Raw genomic sequence first — 18,156 nt, 5'->3', positions numbered from 1 at the left:
TATTTTCTTATTCTATTTGGTTTTTCCCTTTTTTTTTTTTTTTATAACTGTTAAAAACCCAAAAGCTATTTTCTACATTTAGATTTAGTGCTGTGAAACAAAACAAATGTAGATTTCCCAAACCATGAAAATAGTTTTTTTTCCCATCCCTCCCATGTGCTCTTTTCACTCACACAAGCACTTCAAACTCTCTAATGTTCTGAATTAATCCCATATATTCTATTGCTACCTTCAAATAAATGTTTGTCTTTTGTCTCAAACTGCCCTTGGCAATGATCATCTCAGAAATGTTTGATACCATATTTAGTCCATGTGACTCAGTAAAAAAAAAAAAAGTTACCTCCTAATGTAGACACTTTTTTCTACTACATTTGGGATTGACAAAACATTACATGCTGCCAGAAAAAAAAAACTTTGGAAGAACCCACAAGTTGTGCATTCTCTCTCTCCTCAAGAATACCTTTTGACAGTTAATTTCTGTTAAGGTGTCCAAAAGAGTAACATGTGCATATTAAGTACAGCCACACAGACTATTCGTATGTTTTAGTTTTCTTCATAATCTGGCCTAGACTGAATTAGAAATCTGAGGAATAAAAATACCTGCTTGCCAACATAGATTTTACTTGGATATGGGAAATCAAAGAGCACACTTGCATCTAAATGATGCTTTGTAGAAGTCTGAGAGGGGGGTTTATGAGGGAAAGCTGTTTACCCTCTTGCGAGAAAATGAGAGGCCACCATACCACATTATATAAAGAAGGTGCAGGCAAGCATAGACAGACATGCATACTTCTCAATTTTCTTCAGTGTATAGGCTCACTCGAGACATACCACAAGCAGAACGTTTCTTTATCTGCTCAATAGTACATAAAGTTTTATCACTGTGGAAATATATAAACCATATATATCTATATATATATATATCTATATAGACAGATAGATAGATCATGGGGCTGGTGGGGAATCACCAAATCCCCTCCCACAATATGGCAGTTTCCCAGAGTTCATACCAAAGTTATTATATTATTATTTCAAGATTGCCACTAATGAAATGTTCCTTCCGCATGTTGAACGTTATGACGATTACTTATTTAACCTTAAAGTGTGTATTATGTCTGCTTGCTTATTTCTCGTACTAACAAAAACAAATTCTGTTATTGGTAACTGGCAGGCACATTTCTCCAGCTCCCAGCTACATTGGGTGTAAAAGAAGATCCTCCTATAGGTAAGCTAAATGATGTCTGGAAAGTTCCCTATAGCAATAGTTAAAATAATAAAAATACAGAAAAACCTTCTCCCAAGGCTCTTTCACACATAAAGACATGTCTACCTGCAAGCCAACCCTTTCATGAACAGCAGGGTCCTCACATCACGATGAATGGACACCCTCAATGTTCTGGAGTTTGACAACTCAGCAGCTATTTAAGTTAACATATCTACCTGTTCTTTTCACATTAAAGTCTCAATCAAAAGTTGCCTGATCTTGCGCCTCTTTGTAACAAATATGTGTACTTTTCTGCTAGTTTTTGCTCATTGAAATTTAAAAACACCTCCATTCAGCAGGAACAGACACGATGGATCCATGAAATACAACAATTAGCCAGCAGCTGCTTCAGCCTCATAATGCATGCAGGGTTTCGTGCATTTTTGGCTACTGCCGGCATCAATATTTTTTAAATTTTTATTTACTTTTTTCTTTTTTAAAACATCAGAACACACAGGACTGATGCTTTCGTTCAGGCGATCTGTACTCGCTTGCTAAGATGATGTTCTTCCAGTGGAGAAACTGAAGAGTTTGCAGGAACAGAAAGAAGACAAGAAAGAAAAGAGATTAAAAAAGGCAATTCTTTTTTGGCTGTCCACCACACATTATGTCATTTCAAACTATGCTCTATCAATATATACCTGCATTCATTCTTCACTGGAGTGGGGCTGCTGGGGCCCCGGAACAGTGGTAGTGGACATTCAGCCACTTGCCATCTCTACGGTACCAAACCCTTGTCTCTTCAGACTGCGTGGTACGGGGTCGTCCCTGGGCATCAATGTACTGGGTCAGCCGTATGTAGGCGATGCAAGCTGCGTCCTCACCAATGACATGCACATGTGGATTCAGGATGGTGGTATGAATAGGCTTGGAGTTTTTAGACAATACTAGAAATAAATAAATATAAACAAACGGTACTAAACATCAAGTAGTTTCTACATTAATGTTTTTTCCTGGTATCTTGTGTGCAAATTAACCAATCTGGCATCATTAAGCACTCCCATGAAATTTGAAAACAACTTCAGGATAGCCTATTTTTTTTCAAGCTCACTTGTAAAAGGACAGCATGAAAACCACTGCTCACATACCAGCTGATTACATAATTAACCCAGGGAAAGAGATTTATATGGAGGCTTGGGGGGGGCCACAGAGACATATAGTAGTTTTTTTTTTTTTTTTAGAAAGTTCGTCGACATTATGCAATACACTTGGAAAGGAAATTTGCCATTTTTGTCAATTCGAAGAAGAGAAGCGCCACAATGAAACAAACTAAAATGAAACAGCTCAGAATTTTTTGTTTGCATCTCGTCTTTCACGCACACTCTCTCACCCTGTGTTTCAACGTCTCTATTTTCTCAGCTGACTGCTTCCATGTCCCTGTCTCCTTGCCCTGCAGTTCTACTACTAGTCTTGCTTCTTCTGTCTTCTTCTTCTTTGCCTGCTCCTCTGTGAACCAAGCCTCTCCGTGGACTTCCTCAAAAAGGCAGAGCCTCTGGCAACACAGTCTCCCTCTGATTGGAGGAACATGGAAAAGGCTCTTGCAGTGGCTCCCCCGTTTTGCAGCAGTACACAGAGAGGCCAAAATAAAAAAAAAAAGTTTCTGCACCCCTCTTTCTTCACCTCTGTTCCCTCTCTCGGTTTACTTCTGCAAAATAGCAGAGCCACAGGCACAGCCTCTTGCCGTTCTTCCAATCGAGGAGAGGGCGTGCCCAGAGGTTCCGCCCTTTTGCAGAAGTGCACCAGGAGGCCTGGTTCACAGAGAAGTGGCAATGAAAGAACACATGGGGAGACGTGGACGAAGAAAGAAGTAAAAAGAAAGAATACAAAAGAACAAGAGGATGTAAAAGAAGAAGCAGAGCTGCACAAAAGGAGACAGGGACACAGAAGCGTTCAGCAGAAAAGGAAAGAAAACATTTAGCTTGAGAGAGTATGAATGAGAGCATTAAAGCGGGTGAGCGTCAAAGCGAGTGTAGAGTAAAGCTGAGTGAGTAGAGTGTAAAGAGCGTAGAGAGTAAAAACAAATTTAGTTTCCGAATGGAAAATACCCTCTGAATTTTGTCCACACTGAAATGGTAGTAAACAAAAATGTGTACGAGTACGATTGGACCAAAAACAAAGCTAAAAATTAGTCCCAACTATTTTATGTTCTATTTGCACAAGTGTATTATACAACACTAAAAATGTACATATCAAAACTTAATATAAATGTCTATCTGTTCTTTAATAGTATTTTATATATAACAAGAGAGACCTAGTCTCAAAAAACCTTACAACCCATTATAGTTCAGTTAGCCAATAAAGATATCATCTTTGCCAAATTTGCTCTCTCTTTTTACAGTACAATATAACATAGTACAACTCAATTTCTATATTAACCCTTTAAGGACAATGGGCGGTCCCTAAACCCATTGAAAACAATGCATTTTGAGCCCGTACATGTACGGGCTTTGTCATTAAGGGGTTAATTAAATTACTCTTCAGCATAAGAAAGTAGTTTTGTTCCTTGTATATGATTACAATATTAAAAAATAAACCCAAACAGATTTTTGTTTAGGACCTGACTGTACTGTTAGTGGATTAACAGTAACTAACTTTTCAGAGAATATCTTATATATATATTTTACAGCTTTCTGATGTATGTTTCTTTAAATATATAACCAATAACATAACCAATACTTACAGTTGTCAAAATAAAATTTATGAAAGTCCATTCCTTCAACAAGGTTTCCTAATGCCTCTGGTTCAAATGAGGTCAATCCTGGGTCGCAAATCTTACTGCATTGCATAAAGACACAAGGATAATTTTACTTATTCATGAAAAGTATTGTGGCAACTGATCCCAGAGGTACAAGAGGAATACATAACCCATCTAAATCTGTTAAAGTGAAGATCTAGAAATAAGAAAAAAATATATACACTGTATATATATATTTACACTAGATATACTATGTATCGTTTTAAGAACAGTATAGTAACTGGGAAGTCTCTATGGTCATTACCAAATCAATTTCTGTCCTCCCCTATGTTTTCTCGCCCACCTGGTCCAAAACATACTTAAATCTGCAAACACTACATATGTATGTTCTATGAGCATTTCAGAATTATTTCAGAAGAATTACAGACCTGTGCCCGAGATTCGAGATGCAAACAATTCAGCCTTTAATTGTACAGACAATTGTATCTAAAACCTTAGGCACTTATTAGCATTATGAACTTACGTGTATGCTTCAAAATCCCCATTGTTAATTGCTTCAATGAGTTGCTCTGTTATCTTAATAATTTCTTGTTTTCGAACTGAGGGAACAAGCAGAAAGTCCATAAGCCAATATGCAGCCTAAAATGCATAACTTCTATTAAAAAAAATCTTTAAAAAAAAAAAAAAGATAATATAATGGGTGTTTGGGTGTATAATGGTTGGAAAGTCGACAGGGAATAACATGAATGACACACATACTAGGAGGAGCACATAAGTAGTAATCCACTGCACACCAAAAATGTTGTAGAATTAGATTTCCAACAGCAGATCTCAATATCACAAAATCTTTACACTTATACATTACATGTGGAGATAAAGGAAATACTGTAATATACCTTCCACCTTTCCCCAAAACCTGTTTACGTTAGGTTTCCCAAAGGGACTAGCTATAGAAACTCAAAAAACATCTTCCTGGCAGCTTCATTTGACTTTAGGAAGCAAAATGGTATGGGTTTCTGTTATTTCCTGCAATGTAGTTGGAAGTGAAAGTCACAATCTCGCAGCTCACTGACTCAAGTTACATCATGTAAAAGCTGGCCCTTTGTTCAACAAAACATTGTTGAACAAAGATCATATGATAAAGGAAGGAAAGGAGGACACCATGTTATCAGAGACACATATGGCACAAAACTCGTCAATGTAGGATTTTCTTTGGCTCATAATGTATTTGAGATTATGTGGTGCTAGTCTGTACTTTAAAAACCAGAGGAGGGGAGAAAATGTAAAGAGGTAATGAAAACTGGAGGGTTTAGCACCACTGATTTAGAAATTAAACAATAAGAAAAATTATATATCAAAAAATATGTACAAGTTCCATTATACATAGAAATGAACGATAGACAGAGAGGAGTAGTCAAAAGTGGATAGAATGACTTTTTTTGACTCTACAATCTGGGTAGCGAGTAGACCTCTGTGAATGCCCCACTTTTAGAATAGAATTGATTTTATCTCTCTTGATTCTTATTTTTATATTTTATTTACTTGACTTGATATGAAGGCGCAGAGCAATACACTGTTGACATCTATTAATTTTACCATGGTATCTGGAACAAGAAGGTATTAAAACACTGGTCACATAAGTAGATAGGCAAGTCTAACTAATCTAATTTGGTGGTTCAATGTGACACCAATGACAAAGAAAAGCCACCGATCTCACATATTACCTCCTAAACAAAAAGAATAGTATAGGAAAAGAAATGTTGGCTTCTACTTCAAGAAAGTATGACCTGATGAAGATTAACAGGAGAGCATGTGAAGACACTATATCTTAACAGCTAGTGTATAGATCATGAAGGAAGAATTGGGGTCATCTAACTGAAGTAATGAACGACTAAAACAAAGGAAGACAGCTATAGGTCTTGAAAGGGTAAAAACCAACACAAACACCTAACTAGAAACCAACAGAATTATCTAATTATCTATTAACTACAGCCATCCAGTGGCTAACTTACACAGTGAACTGCTATGTGAAAATGGTACAACTGGAGTGAGCACATGCTCCCTCTGGGTGTGCTCTATCTCCAGAGTGTGACCTGGGCTCTCCCAGGCAAGCAGTTTGTCTTCACAAGACATGGTAGCTGCAAAAATAAACATAAGCATTAACAGAAGAATGTGGGTGTGAAAAATAATGGGTATACCAGCTACACTTTAACAACGCAATATAAAAATAAAACAGATGCACCCATTATAAAATATTTAAAAAGGGATGATTCTTGATTGTCATTGATGGCATACAAAGCTTGTATGGTCTTTGGACGGTAAACTCACAAGAGCTTCTTCTTCTTCTTCTGTACCAGTACATCTTAACATGCGTAAATATTGTTATCTCATGTAATAGCACTACAAAATCTACTGGTACTCTATAAACAAAGGTAATGTTATGGACTTTGACTCAACAGCAAGAGCGATGCCATTTATTCATTCCAGGCCTGAACCCTATTTATTTCAGTGATGATGCCATTTTATAAGATAAGTTCGACAATACCACTGACAAAATAATCTATCTACAAAACCATGTTTTTCTAAATCAATAAAACTGATAAGCTTGGGGGACAAAGGTATTGTTTCACCTGCTCCAAAAATATTTCCAAATGACTTACATCACAATGGAAAATTCACCATCCACCACATCCTACTTTTTGGAGTTTACAGGAATATCTTGATTTTAGAGACCTTTAGTCAGGGTGCAAATGCATAGAAGGATTCCCCAAAATTTGATCTACACATTTGTTTTCCTCCCCTATGACCAGTTACATCTCGAGATCAGCAGTGCACGTTAGCACATGCTTGCACAATAATTCAAGGGAGTCTAACAAGATCCCTGTGTGTGTGCAAAAAAACAGCTCCCATTGATCTTGGGAATGTTTTCCTAACAGTGACTGCAGCATCCTTAGAAAGTAGATGGCATTTTTTTTATTTATTTTACAAATTCATGAATGCATATTAACATACTTACATATGCATTTATGTTTGGGGAAGTTGTTTGGGTCAGTAAACTGTCCCTTTAAATTGCAATCTGCCAAGTCACCCCTAACATACTGTATAAAGTTGTACGTTTATAAACATTCAATTCATTTTTTTACAAAGATAAGAAGAAACCACAAGGAGGACCAAATAAGGTCACCAAACCCACTCATTAAGGCCAAATAAAAAAAGTTGTCTAACAGCAGTTTATAGACACTGATATTGTGTTTGTGTTGAACAGGGTAATGGGCACAGAAGGAGCAAATCACAGCACTCCACTCTGGACTTACTGGCTGAGACACACATACCAATGTGGGATTGTGTGGACCGATTCTGTATTTTGCTTTCACTTTGGCTCCATCCTTGGAGAAACAAAGGGCCATCTCCAGGACAGAAAAAAGATCCTGATCAGTTTGCAGAAAGTTAGCAAAATACATAAAAATCACTTAAAGAATGGCAAAATACTTAGTCTTGTTGAATGGCTACATTACCCATCGTCCGGCTACAGCTAAGGGAGCTGCCTGTCTCATAACACATTTACATAATGTGTACTGTATTTTAACTGAAATGCACACACTAGTACAATATTTCCACCCAGGTGCAACTATTCCAACCACTGATACAGTCAACCCAATCTGAAATATCACAACATTGTTATAAATAGTACTAATAAAATGTTTTCAGTTGTCTGCTATTTTCCAATAACTCAAGGGCATCCTCATTACATGACATTATGAGGCAATATCATAATATAATGTGAGACACTCACATTCATAAGCTTTTTTATCCGGTGTAAGGAATTGTATTTACAAAATACAGCAAGACAGCTAATCATTTTAACCCATTAACCGTATATTATGAATGACCTATGAATGAGCTTTTTCCACAAGCAGGCTCTAGGGTTTGTGAATAGCTAAATTAGTGGGATGATTAAGAAATCTCTACACATTAACTATGCATTATGCAATCAGTACTTCTTGTAGAAAAAGTATCTCACTTAAGGACAAACAAATAAGTACTTTTACTGAACTTTGTGGTTGAGCACACAAACATGATCCATCCACAATAATCACACAGAATCACACACTAAAACCACAGAAAACTTTAGACATAAAAAAATGAAAATGCATAGCACAAGGCATTATGCACCAAATAAAAAAAACACTAAACAAAAAACAAAAACATAAATTTCTGGCAGAAACAATTGGCCTATCTAGTCTGCCTATAAAAACTGTCCTGTCTCTTCCTCCTGTATTTATAATTTGTTACATAATATTTTTATCCTCTTCCCTAGCTATGCAATCTCTCATTCAACCCAACTTGTCAGATATAAGAAAAATCTGTACAAAATGTCTTCAACATAGCCTACGCTATAACCCATTTTCAGTTTTAAACATAACCATTTAGGGCAGATTGGGTCTTGGAGAGAAGCAGAATGATTGAGAGTGGTGTGCCCACACACATAATATATTGAATAGTATACAAAAACCAGTAAGTATTAAAAAAACAAAACCATGTTTGATCCCCACTGCTGCTGTTCACTGCAGGGCTCCATTTTTCAGGAAGGTCTAGAAAGACCCTCTCAATATTGTTTGCGGCAGAAGTTCAGGCATTCTGTTATTTTGGTATAAGCAACGTTCGTGTCACTACACCAGATCAATCAGCAGGAAGCTAGTGATGCTAACTCCTTTTGTCACAACCTTCAGAGATAACAGGGGATATTTTGGTAATCTGTTCACGATTCTTAGCCTCTCAGTCGTTAAGCAATACACACCTTTCAGATCTTCATCTTCAGTTGTAGTATTGCAGCTCTCAGTGGAGCCCTGTAAAACAGAACACATTTAAAGTTCAGAACAGGGACAGAACCTAAGAGCAGATGTTTGTTTAAGAGTATAAGTGGCAAATAATGGTTTCTCACGTGGAACAAGGTTGATATTGGTTCGACATAAACAAGAGCATTGTTGGGCTCTGTGCCTTGTAGGCTGTGACATTAGTGTGCACCCAGTTCCCTGTATGTCTGTGCCCTATTTTGTGATGGCTTATTCCTTGTATCTGTCCTGCCACACCCTATATTTATGTTTCTTTCCTACCTGTTCCAGTTACACCCTTACTGACTGTTTCTCCTGTTTTAGCTTGGGTGATATGTTTTTTAGTTTAGGCTAGTGTTGCCTGGTGTGTAGTACACTGAGGTGGTGGCAAGCTTAAATCTTATGCCCATATGATAAACTAAGCATTCACATGTTTTTCATCAGTGCTAGGTCATAGACCTACTCTGCATACTTATTTTGTATATATACATATGTGTTTAATGCTTGCCTATCGCCATGTTGTTTACTCTTGTCTGCTATAACTGCTTGCCATCTGTATCTGCCTAGGCACCTGTACCTGCAGTTATAGCTTACGTTTGTCTTTGCTTCTGTACTGCATATCTACTAATATGTACCCTAGACATCCTCCCACATCAGACCCCCCACCAACTGTGGGTTGCAACAGCAAGTTCACTTATTGAAAATTAAGCAAGAAAGATTTGGGGGTTCCATCTCACTAAAAATAGTTTTATATGTACAAAATATATACAACTGTAATGGTCTTAAAGACAGGTGAACAATTTCAGCTGAATGCTATGACGAGTGACAGGATGGGAAACAGCGACTACGCCTCTTACTTTTGTACCATCTGTTGCATTGTGGACAACTGTTGTTTGAGGTTCCTGGAATAAAGAAGAACAAATTTAGAAAACAAACCTTATTGTAACAGAAACATATACAACATTGCCCCAACAGTTTTGAAAACCACACATGCCATTAAAACTAGGACAGCGGTTCTTATGCATACCAACAATTGCAAAGCACAAAAGTGAGAGTGCACGGTTTTCCACTCATACCAATGGGAAACCAGTCAGATACAGTCCAGGCTACAGAGGGAATTATATAAAGAAAAAAATGCAATAATCCACCGACAAAAGTATAAACATCATTTCAGTGGTAGAAAACATGAAACATTTCAATTACTAAAGGAAGTCAAACGTACTGTTGAGTACATCTCAACAGGGTATCCTTTATAGATCCTAAAACCTTTGGAATAAGGCAAAATGAGATTGCAAGAATACGAAGCCATTTTGCTAGGACACAAACATGAAACACTGACTTTGTGAGTCTGTCTATATGCATTTCTAGAATACGGAAATAACGCAATACTCAAGAGAATCTGCACTATGGAGATTAAACAGCTGTCAGAACAATACTCATGCTAATAAGCGTTGACAGAGATGCAACAATTAACTATATAATTACATTTGGAAGCTGATCTCTATAAAGGGAAATGTTTGAATTAAGGTTCAATTACTTGCAATCATAAATGATTGACTAGGGCATATATAGATGGTACACATAAGGGAAAACATCTAGCTTTATGCCATGTACTGTAATGCATGTCACAGGATAGACATGTGACATGCATTACAGTTAATAGGGCAATCATTACATTTTATTCAGATCAGGATTGTTATGTCTGCGTTATATAACACACAGGAAATCACATTGTTGGTAAGAAATCCCTTTTAAGACTGTCTAAATCTGAATTAACAGAAAATAATGCCTAGAGATATAAGACGTGTAAGAAGGTCATTCAAAGAAATCATTAACTACTCACATACCACTGATGTACATACACAACAATGAACCTTTAAGCACTTTTGCTTAACTGTATACACTCTGGAAGAGAGCCAAAGGCAATGCTTACTGAGTCTACAGAAGAAAAATGTTCTTAAAACTCACTGGATAAATATACTGGACAAAATAAGGTATGATGTACTGAATAGGATAGCACCACAAACAATGATTGCATATTTTTTAAATGTGAAATAATCTGAACATTTCCCCTAACCTGTAATCTGTAATGTCGCATAGCCCTTGTCTCAGTTATTTGCATTAAATTCACAATATGCTATGGGTCAGAGATGGGCAGCTACGGGAATGAAGAGATCATTGACATGTATCCATAAATTAACTCATGCTGTACCAAACTTTTATTATATGAGATCTTTATGGAAACTTAACACACAAATCAGTAAACCATTAATGGTCAGACAAGCAGTTTCAGATCATATGTAGCCCATCTCTGCCCCAGACAACTTGCAATTTCAAGAATATACGTTTTATGCATATCATGCAGCACCTCCAATTGAGGAAAGTTGGCCACCAGCCACTCCTAAGCCATCTAGCTGAGACCATCATAATATATTGGGCTTGCGGCCCAGAATAGGGTGTGTTTTTCAAATAATAAAAACATACATTTTCAAAAGGCAGAATTCTATTGGCTGAGAGGAGACACTGCAGCCAGTAACAAGCTGAAGGCCATATTTGGTTTGGTCTGGAGCACTGTTCATAGATAGAATCTCAGTTGTAAGGCTTTGCCAAAAATAGGAGGTGCCTCACTTCACTCAACAAGGAGTTAAACAGAAAATGTTATTTTAAATACATGTCATATTACCAGCACATTCCCAGTTTCCAAAAAGCACAAACCCGACAACCAAACCAAAGGTTAGTTGTAGACTGGTCTGATGGAAATGCAACACAATTAAGCGCACCATGGTACAATGGTACCAGCCTGGTAACTGCATGCATCCTGTCTTAGCTTGACAAAGAAAATAATCAAGCACTTTAATGCGGAAGAATTTGGAAGATTCCCGGGGGAACAGGGATCTTTACTAGTAAGCATTCTGCATTATTTCGTGATGCCTTGTTTTAAAGAATGATCCTATGTAGAATAAATAGGAGAACAGAAACAAATGAAGGCACCACTTTATATTATGAACCCAAGCTATTGGTTGATAATCTGAAATCTTAAATATTTGCTATTTAAAAGCATTGTGACTTTTAAATATTAATGAGAGAATGCAGTTCCAGCTTAGTAAACCATAGGGATATAATAATGGTCATCATGTTAGTTCTATAGTTATACCCTACACCGCATGTTTACTGGCCTCCTGGTTCCTTAAAGGGAAACTGTTGATAAACTTTCTGCCCCAATATTAATGTACACTACAGCGTTTTAGCATTTGCACACAAAAATGTATGTAAAAATGTGCATTTCCTTGTAGAATTCACCCACAATGAATGTGAATTTTTCTTCAGGGTACATAATGTTTTACATATCTTTCTGGGGGTTTTTTGCCAAATGTTTTTACTTAGGAGAAATATTTATCTCCACTATAGTTTCCCTTGAACTCTTTCACAACCAGATGTGGGTAGCGTGGCAACGCAGTGCTTGCTTAACTGGTAGCGAAAAAGTTGATTTATTGCTAATACCATATAAGAATAACAGAAACCCCTTAAGAGTCCAGGGGGCCATTCTCATCCTCCCTCTCACTCAGTGTGTGAAAAGAAGGAAAACACAAAAAAATATCCCCATACACCGTTAAACAAACTAAACATGAACAAAACAATTAAACACAAGGAAATATAAAAAGGCAAACATGAACACTGGATGTCAGAACACAAGCGGCATCCCCATTGCTCACAAAGTAAACATAAAGAAACCCATGAAGAAGTAATAGATGGGGAAGATACCATTGTTGTCTGCAATGGGGGATTTTCTTTTGCTGGGCTTACTATGCTGTTTTTGTTGTTGGTCTGCGGCTGAGATAGAAAAACAGATGGTTTAGTCCTGTTGATGGGCTGAACATGTCACAAGAAAATTATTTTGCTGGCTCTCTCCAACACGTTTTATTGGAAAAATATTAGTTGCCTTAGAAACCAGTGGGATAAAAATCTATATAGAAAAATAATACATTCTCAATATTGGAATGGATAACAATGAGACAAAACAGTCTGGTGACACTACAATGAATACTGGTTCGACAAACAGAAGTCTGTGGGGAAAGAAAAAAACCGTTGACATGATTTGCAATTCCTTGTAATGAGATAGTTGGCATAACATCTTGCTCAGAACTGTAAAAAAAACATTTACTCAAAAATGGACCAAAGGAAAAACAGAGATATTGAAAGCTTGATTGCACACTGTGGTATGGATGCAGGAAAAATACATTGGTGTTATATAGAGAAACAGCATATGAAGTGAATGAGAAGCAAAAGTCAAACCTATGGTGTTTTGAATATACAACAAAATATGAACAGACACTGACAACAGGTGTGACTTATTTAATGCCTGTATACGTCAACATAGAAACAAGTCATATCCATCTAATGCGCTCAAAAATCTTTGAATAATTTAAGCCACATGTTCACCCTTACTCACAACATGAAGGATTACTTATAAAGACCAATTATGGTTAAAATTAGCTAAAAATAAAGCAACTAAACAATCCTGTTCCATTTATTGCTATGATCACTGTTCTGTTTTTCAAAATTGGTCTGAATACATAGCACATTTGACTATGTAGAATAGAGTGATTCTGCAAAGTTTGAAAAGTGATTATATTGGCATAGTAACATTTGTTTGGTCCTGAGCTCCATTACTAAAACCTGGTTATCCTGTTACTAGTAGAGACCAGTAGCGAATTTGTCAGGGCCATATCTAATTTCCCTACAAAAAAAATGGTGAATTAAAAAAATAAAATCTTTTACTCATCTACAAAAGTTAATGAAAACCTGCTAAATAGATTGTAGTATTTGCCCCGGGTTTAGAAATACCCACATTTTTTTGCAAATTATAGGGCAATAAGAACAAGTGGCATTTTGCTATCTGTAAAACATCTTTGAAGCTGGCTAATTCAACTTATATCAGATCACATTTTTTTGAAAACTAGACACCCCAGGGTATTTCAAACGCTGGTATTTTAACCCTTTGCATGCACAAATTCTACCACCAGCCCTTGTCAACGTTTAGTCATTTTTATGTTTCTTTCCACACGCACATTGTACTTTAGGTATGAATTTAGAGCCCACTATGCGTTCAGCAACATCTCCTGGGTACAGTGATACCACCAATGCATGGGTTTGTTGGGTTGTTTGGGAGGTGTGCTTTTATTTCTCCATTTTGACATCTGGTCAGTCTGTGCCTATGTCCTCTTTGGGACATTTTTGAACATGGCAATTCAATTTACTACATTAAACCATACATTTTTATTTTTTTTTATTTTTTTTTTAAATAGACACCCCATGGAAATTAGAAATACTAGTATTTTAACTCTTTTTTGGGAAGATACAGCGCTAATTTAGCTCGTGTTTATAAAAACTTTGGGGTTTTTTTTCATTTTTTAGATTTATTTTTTTTTACATGTGGTTGGAACTGGATGGTTCCCCTGATGGTGACATCACTACATTATTATTTTTAAATGTTACCAATGTAATTTCTTTTTAAAGGACACCATCATGCGAGAGGAAAAATCTTTCACAGTGGCGCTTGTGACAGCTTTTTGGATCAGTCACCGTGCACCCGGGGTTGGGTTTTCATGGTTGCCGAGTGCCTCGCTATCAAGGCCTTTCAGCTACACCATTGAAGCTTAGGAGGTGATTGTTGTTCGCTTCCTAAGCTCTTTAAAATCAGGCATCCACACATTGCCCCTGCTGCCGTGTTGCTGAATGCCAGGCACGTCATTAGTCATTAACTGACCATTTTTTCTGTGACATGCCTGGTGCGTCATTGGTCATTAAAGGGTTATTATGCATCCTTTACCTGTAAGGAGGAAAAAAACTATTTTGCACTTCGCTATTCACGTCAGTTTTACCAGCCAGTCAAGTGCTCTTAATGGAAAGAATTTCCGCAGATGCATGAAGGGTGTGCCAGCACTTGAGATGGTTAGTGGTAAGTATCCTGTGCATGCGCGATGCTGAACAGGAGATGCGTTCGAAGGAGATAGTAGGTGGGGAAAGGGTGTAAAAGCCTTACCTGAGATAGAATTTGCAGCCCTGTAGTTCAAGCTGCACTCCTCCATGGCCTGTCCATTCATGTCATGGAGTGAATGTTTTGAAGCGGCCAATCCATGGCAAGATAGCACTCCCATCAAAATGTATGGGTGCACTTTTTGCATATATATCCGCACAGGGGTCTGAACATATCAAACACACACATATATATATATATATATATATATATATATATCACAGCTATGTAAAGGGACATATGCATATGGGGATTATTATACGCATTAAAGTGCATATGCTGGTTGGCATGGCTATGACGGGAGCCAGAGTTTCAAAGGTTAAAGGGTCCTGGGGAAGTTCTTTCTGAGGCTTTGAAACCCAAGAACGAGTCAAGACGTGGTTGCAAGTGTAAGTTTTTTTGCAGGGAAAAGACACAGCCAACAAATGGGGGATTGAGACAACCAACAATGATCAATCAATATCAGAGGAAGTGTGTAAACACCTACAGCTGGTATGGGGAAACGACAGCTCATATGGAAAAGTCAGTTCTTTAAACAGCAACCAGAGGGCCCCCTTCTTGCTCCATGTTACACTATGAGGAAAGGCACCCAATCATGTTAAACTATAGAGTGTGACAATCTGAGAAGAATCTACACTCACAGTTTTACTCCTATGGGGATGGGTACAGGCAGACCGGCTTAACCTTTTCTGCATATAGCCGCCTAATGCTGAACCCTAGGACATGCTCACAAATGCTGTAACTGCCATGATGAACATTCCATCACAGTGTCCTTTTAATTTCAATGCAGTCAATACAGACAAAGGGGTGGTTTGGAGAGTGAGTCTCCGGCAGATTCCCGGTCCCTGGGACTGCCAGGAAAACGGAGATCGGCCGGCACGGTTATCGTACGGATGCCGGCTATATGGCGGTCTGTCCCGGGGGAAATTTTGAACTGTTGTCGCTCAGGGTACCTTCGGCAGATCGTGCCGCTTTTTGTACAGGATACCCCCAGCTATCCATCGGCACCCCGGGATTGCCCCCGCTCCTCCGGGATCACCCCGAGAATTACGGAAAAAGTCATACGGACATTGCGGGGCTCTGTGGCCTAAGCGTGGTGCCTGACCTGTATATAAGCCTGTGTGTTTCCCCAATAAAGTGTTCTTCTTTCCCTTGACATTAGTCTCGTCTAATGCTTCAGGGACCTGCTATATCACCTATCGTCCTTCTCAGGACAATCTCTGTACTGTCTTTAGCTGAGCCTCGTCGAGCTGCGGGGGTAGGATCGGAGGCACACCGGGCCAGTTCCTGAACGCTGCCTCGCTAGTATCATCTAGCGCTGGCAGCGGTTTAACCCTTTCAGTCCCGGCAGGAAGCATTGCCGAACCGACGGGCGTACTCAGCCGGGGTACAAGGCGTGCCCGTCACACAATCATACTACATCACACCGCAAAATATAAACATTAATACGTGTATATACATTAACAATATAATGAGAAGTAAAATAAGGAAAATGGAAACTGCTGCTATCATAGCTTTTTAGCTTAACTATATTATTGCAAAAAAATAATCAGATCTTGTGGGGGTTTTTATTTTTTTTTTCCGACAATTAAGGTAACTTTAAGAAATATTTCATTTGAATATTAACCTCAAGGAATTTGAGGCAGCTCCTGTATCCTGTCCTCTCAGGATATTTAAACCAGCATGGGCATAATGCTATCCTCCCTATAGTACCTGACCAAGGACTGATAGGGGGGTTAAACCCCTTATATCAGGAAAAATGGGCAGATTAGATGGGCCGAATGGTTCTTATCTGCCGTCAAATTCTGTTTCTCTCTCCTCTCCTCACCCCAGCCTTACAAAGGATGTAACAGGTCACAAATGACTTAACATTGAGGAGTAATCATGCAGATGGTTGATCCCATGCTATACAGATTAGAACATTAGTTTATTTGTTTTATAGAGCAATAAAATAGGAAACTGACAGATTTGTTTTACTAAAGGATAATCAGCGTGGTACATGTTCAATTATGAAACATCTATAAAATGACTGTTTAATGCTGTATAAACCAAGTGCGTTTATAACTATACAATGTCAGGCATGATACACTGGTCCTATAACAGACTGACCCCTAACTTGTATTTGTAATCAGGACTAAAGGGTTTAAGATGTACAAGTAGTCTATTTTAAGCTAAAACAACAGATCATCCAGATTCCCAGAGTATGACTCACTCCACATTAACTTTCTTGTCACAGCTCCAGCAACAGGATTGGGCTGGTGCTCCAAGCTTTTCTCAAGAAGCCCGTCTGAAGGCAGTACAACCTTATGCTGCCACAACTGCTGTGGCATTTGCCAGGAAGATTTGTCATTGCTGATGTTGGGTAATAAGTAGGCTCTACCTACCATTTGAATAAATCATCTTTTTTTGTTTTCCTCCACAGATCACTAGTACCGTATTTCCCCTCGATAATGTTAGTTGTTTGTGTACAACACAGGAAGACAAAGTCATACCTCTAAGCATTACAATAAGATGGAAAGGGTTAACATTATTTAAAGGCCAAGAAGATTTCAATTCAATCATGATGTATAGTAGATTTGGAAAATGGCTCCCTATTTCCGCAAGCACTATGTAATTTCAGATGAAAATAAACGATGGGTTAATACTATCTCCTAGCTCTATTAAATAGGCACAATACTTCTGACTGGTCTAATTAATGAGGCTCTTGGTATCTAAAAATCTGACAAATAAGTCACATCTCTAATAAGTCCAAGTGATCTTTGTGTATAAGAGCAATGAGATCTTTTGTTGTGGTGCACGCAGCTTCCCTGCTGAGCCAGAGGTGGATCCGGAACCTGACCTCGGGAAGGGCAATCACACTAACACACACATCCAGAAACTTACACTAATGCACCCACACAGACACTCACACTAATGCACCCACACAGACACTCACACCAACACAACTAGACACTCAGCACTAATCACACTAGATTAACTATCCAAACTTTGTTTATTACTCCTCACCTCATGTTAATTTTGGGGTGTAGGCATTGTTTTGCCCAGGGCATACAATGCTGTTGTGATGGCCTGACTGCAAGTAATATTATTTGCACAGAGAAAAGCACAATGGAGCAGAAATTTTAAACTCAATGGCCAAAACACCTCACACATGTGACTCGTCCAAGAGAAAGTCTCATGGCCAAGAAAGCCATGATATCTCACTGATTCCCATCAACCTTCAAACCAAGCAATGTTTAAGTAACCAATACTATTTGGTTACTTGCCTAAGGACTAGAACCTAGCCTAATCAGGCAGAAGTATTAGGTATTTTTGTATGCACACATAG

At 38.0% G+C, this 18,156-nt stretch overlaps 1 protein-coding gene across 25 annotated transcripts in view; it reads right to left on the bottom strand.

The window, feature by feature from the left end:
* Positions 1–1,918: 1,918 nt before the first annotated feature.
* The window catches only part of LOC149298888 (calcium/calmodulin-dependent protein kinase type II subunit gamma-like), a 116,506-nt gene continuing 100,268 nt past the window's right edge, over positions 1,919–18,156 (bottom strand). For 6 of the 25 annotated variants that reach the window (XM_089486867.1, XM_089486855.1, XM_089486859.1 and 3 more), the window contains 5 exons: positions 9,649–9,693; positions 8,758–8,806; positions 4,483–4,558; positions 3,945–4,039; positions 1,919–2,151 (listed from right to left, as the gene is read on the bottom strand). In XM_089486867.1, coding sequence (XP_089342993.1) covers positions 1,919–2,151; positions 3,945–4,039; positions 4,483–4,558; positions 8,758–8,806; positions 9,649–9,693 — 498 coding nt within the window. Of the gene's footprint in view, positions 2,152–3,944; positions 4,040–4,482; positions 4,559–5,971; positions 6,098–7,273; positions 7,388–8,757; positions 8,807–9,648; positions 9,694–12,553; positions 12,623–18,156 lie in introns of all 25 variants that reach the window. The other 19 variants (XM_089486851.1, XM_089486852.1, XM_089486854.1 and 16 more) reach the window with 10 other exon arrangements.

Source organism: Sceloporus occidentalis, unplaced genomic scaffold (genome assembly GCF_023333645.1).
Source record: "Sceloporus occidentalis isolate IW3139 unplaced genomic scaffold, rSceOcc1.0.p SCAF_30, whole genome shotgun sequence".
NCBI lineage: Eukaryota > Metazoa > Chordata > Lepidosauria > Squamata > Phrynosomatidae > Sceloporus > Sceloporus occidentalis.
This window is presented reverse-complemented; position numbering and strand designations above follow the sequence as displayed.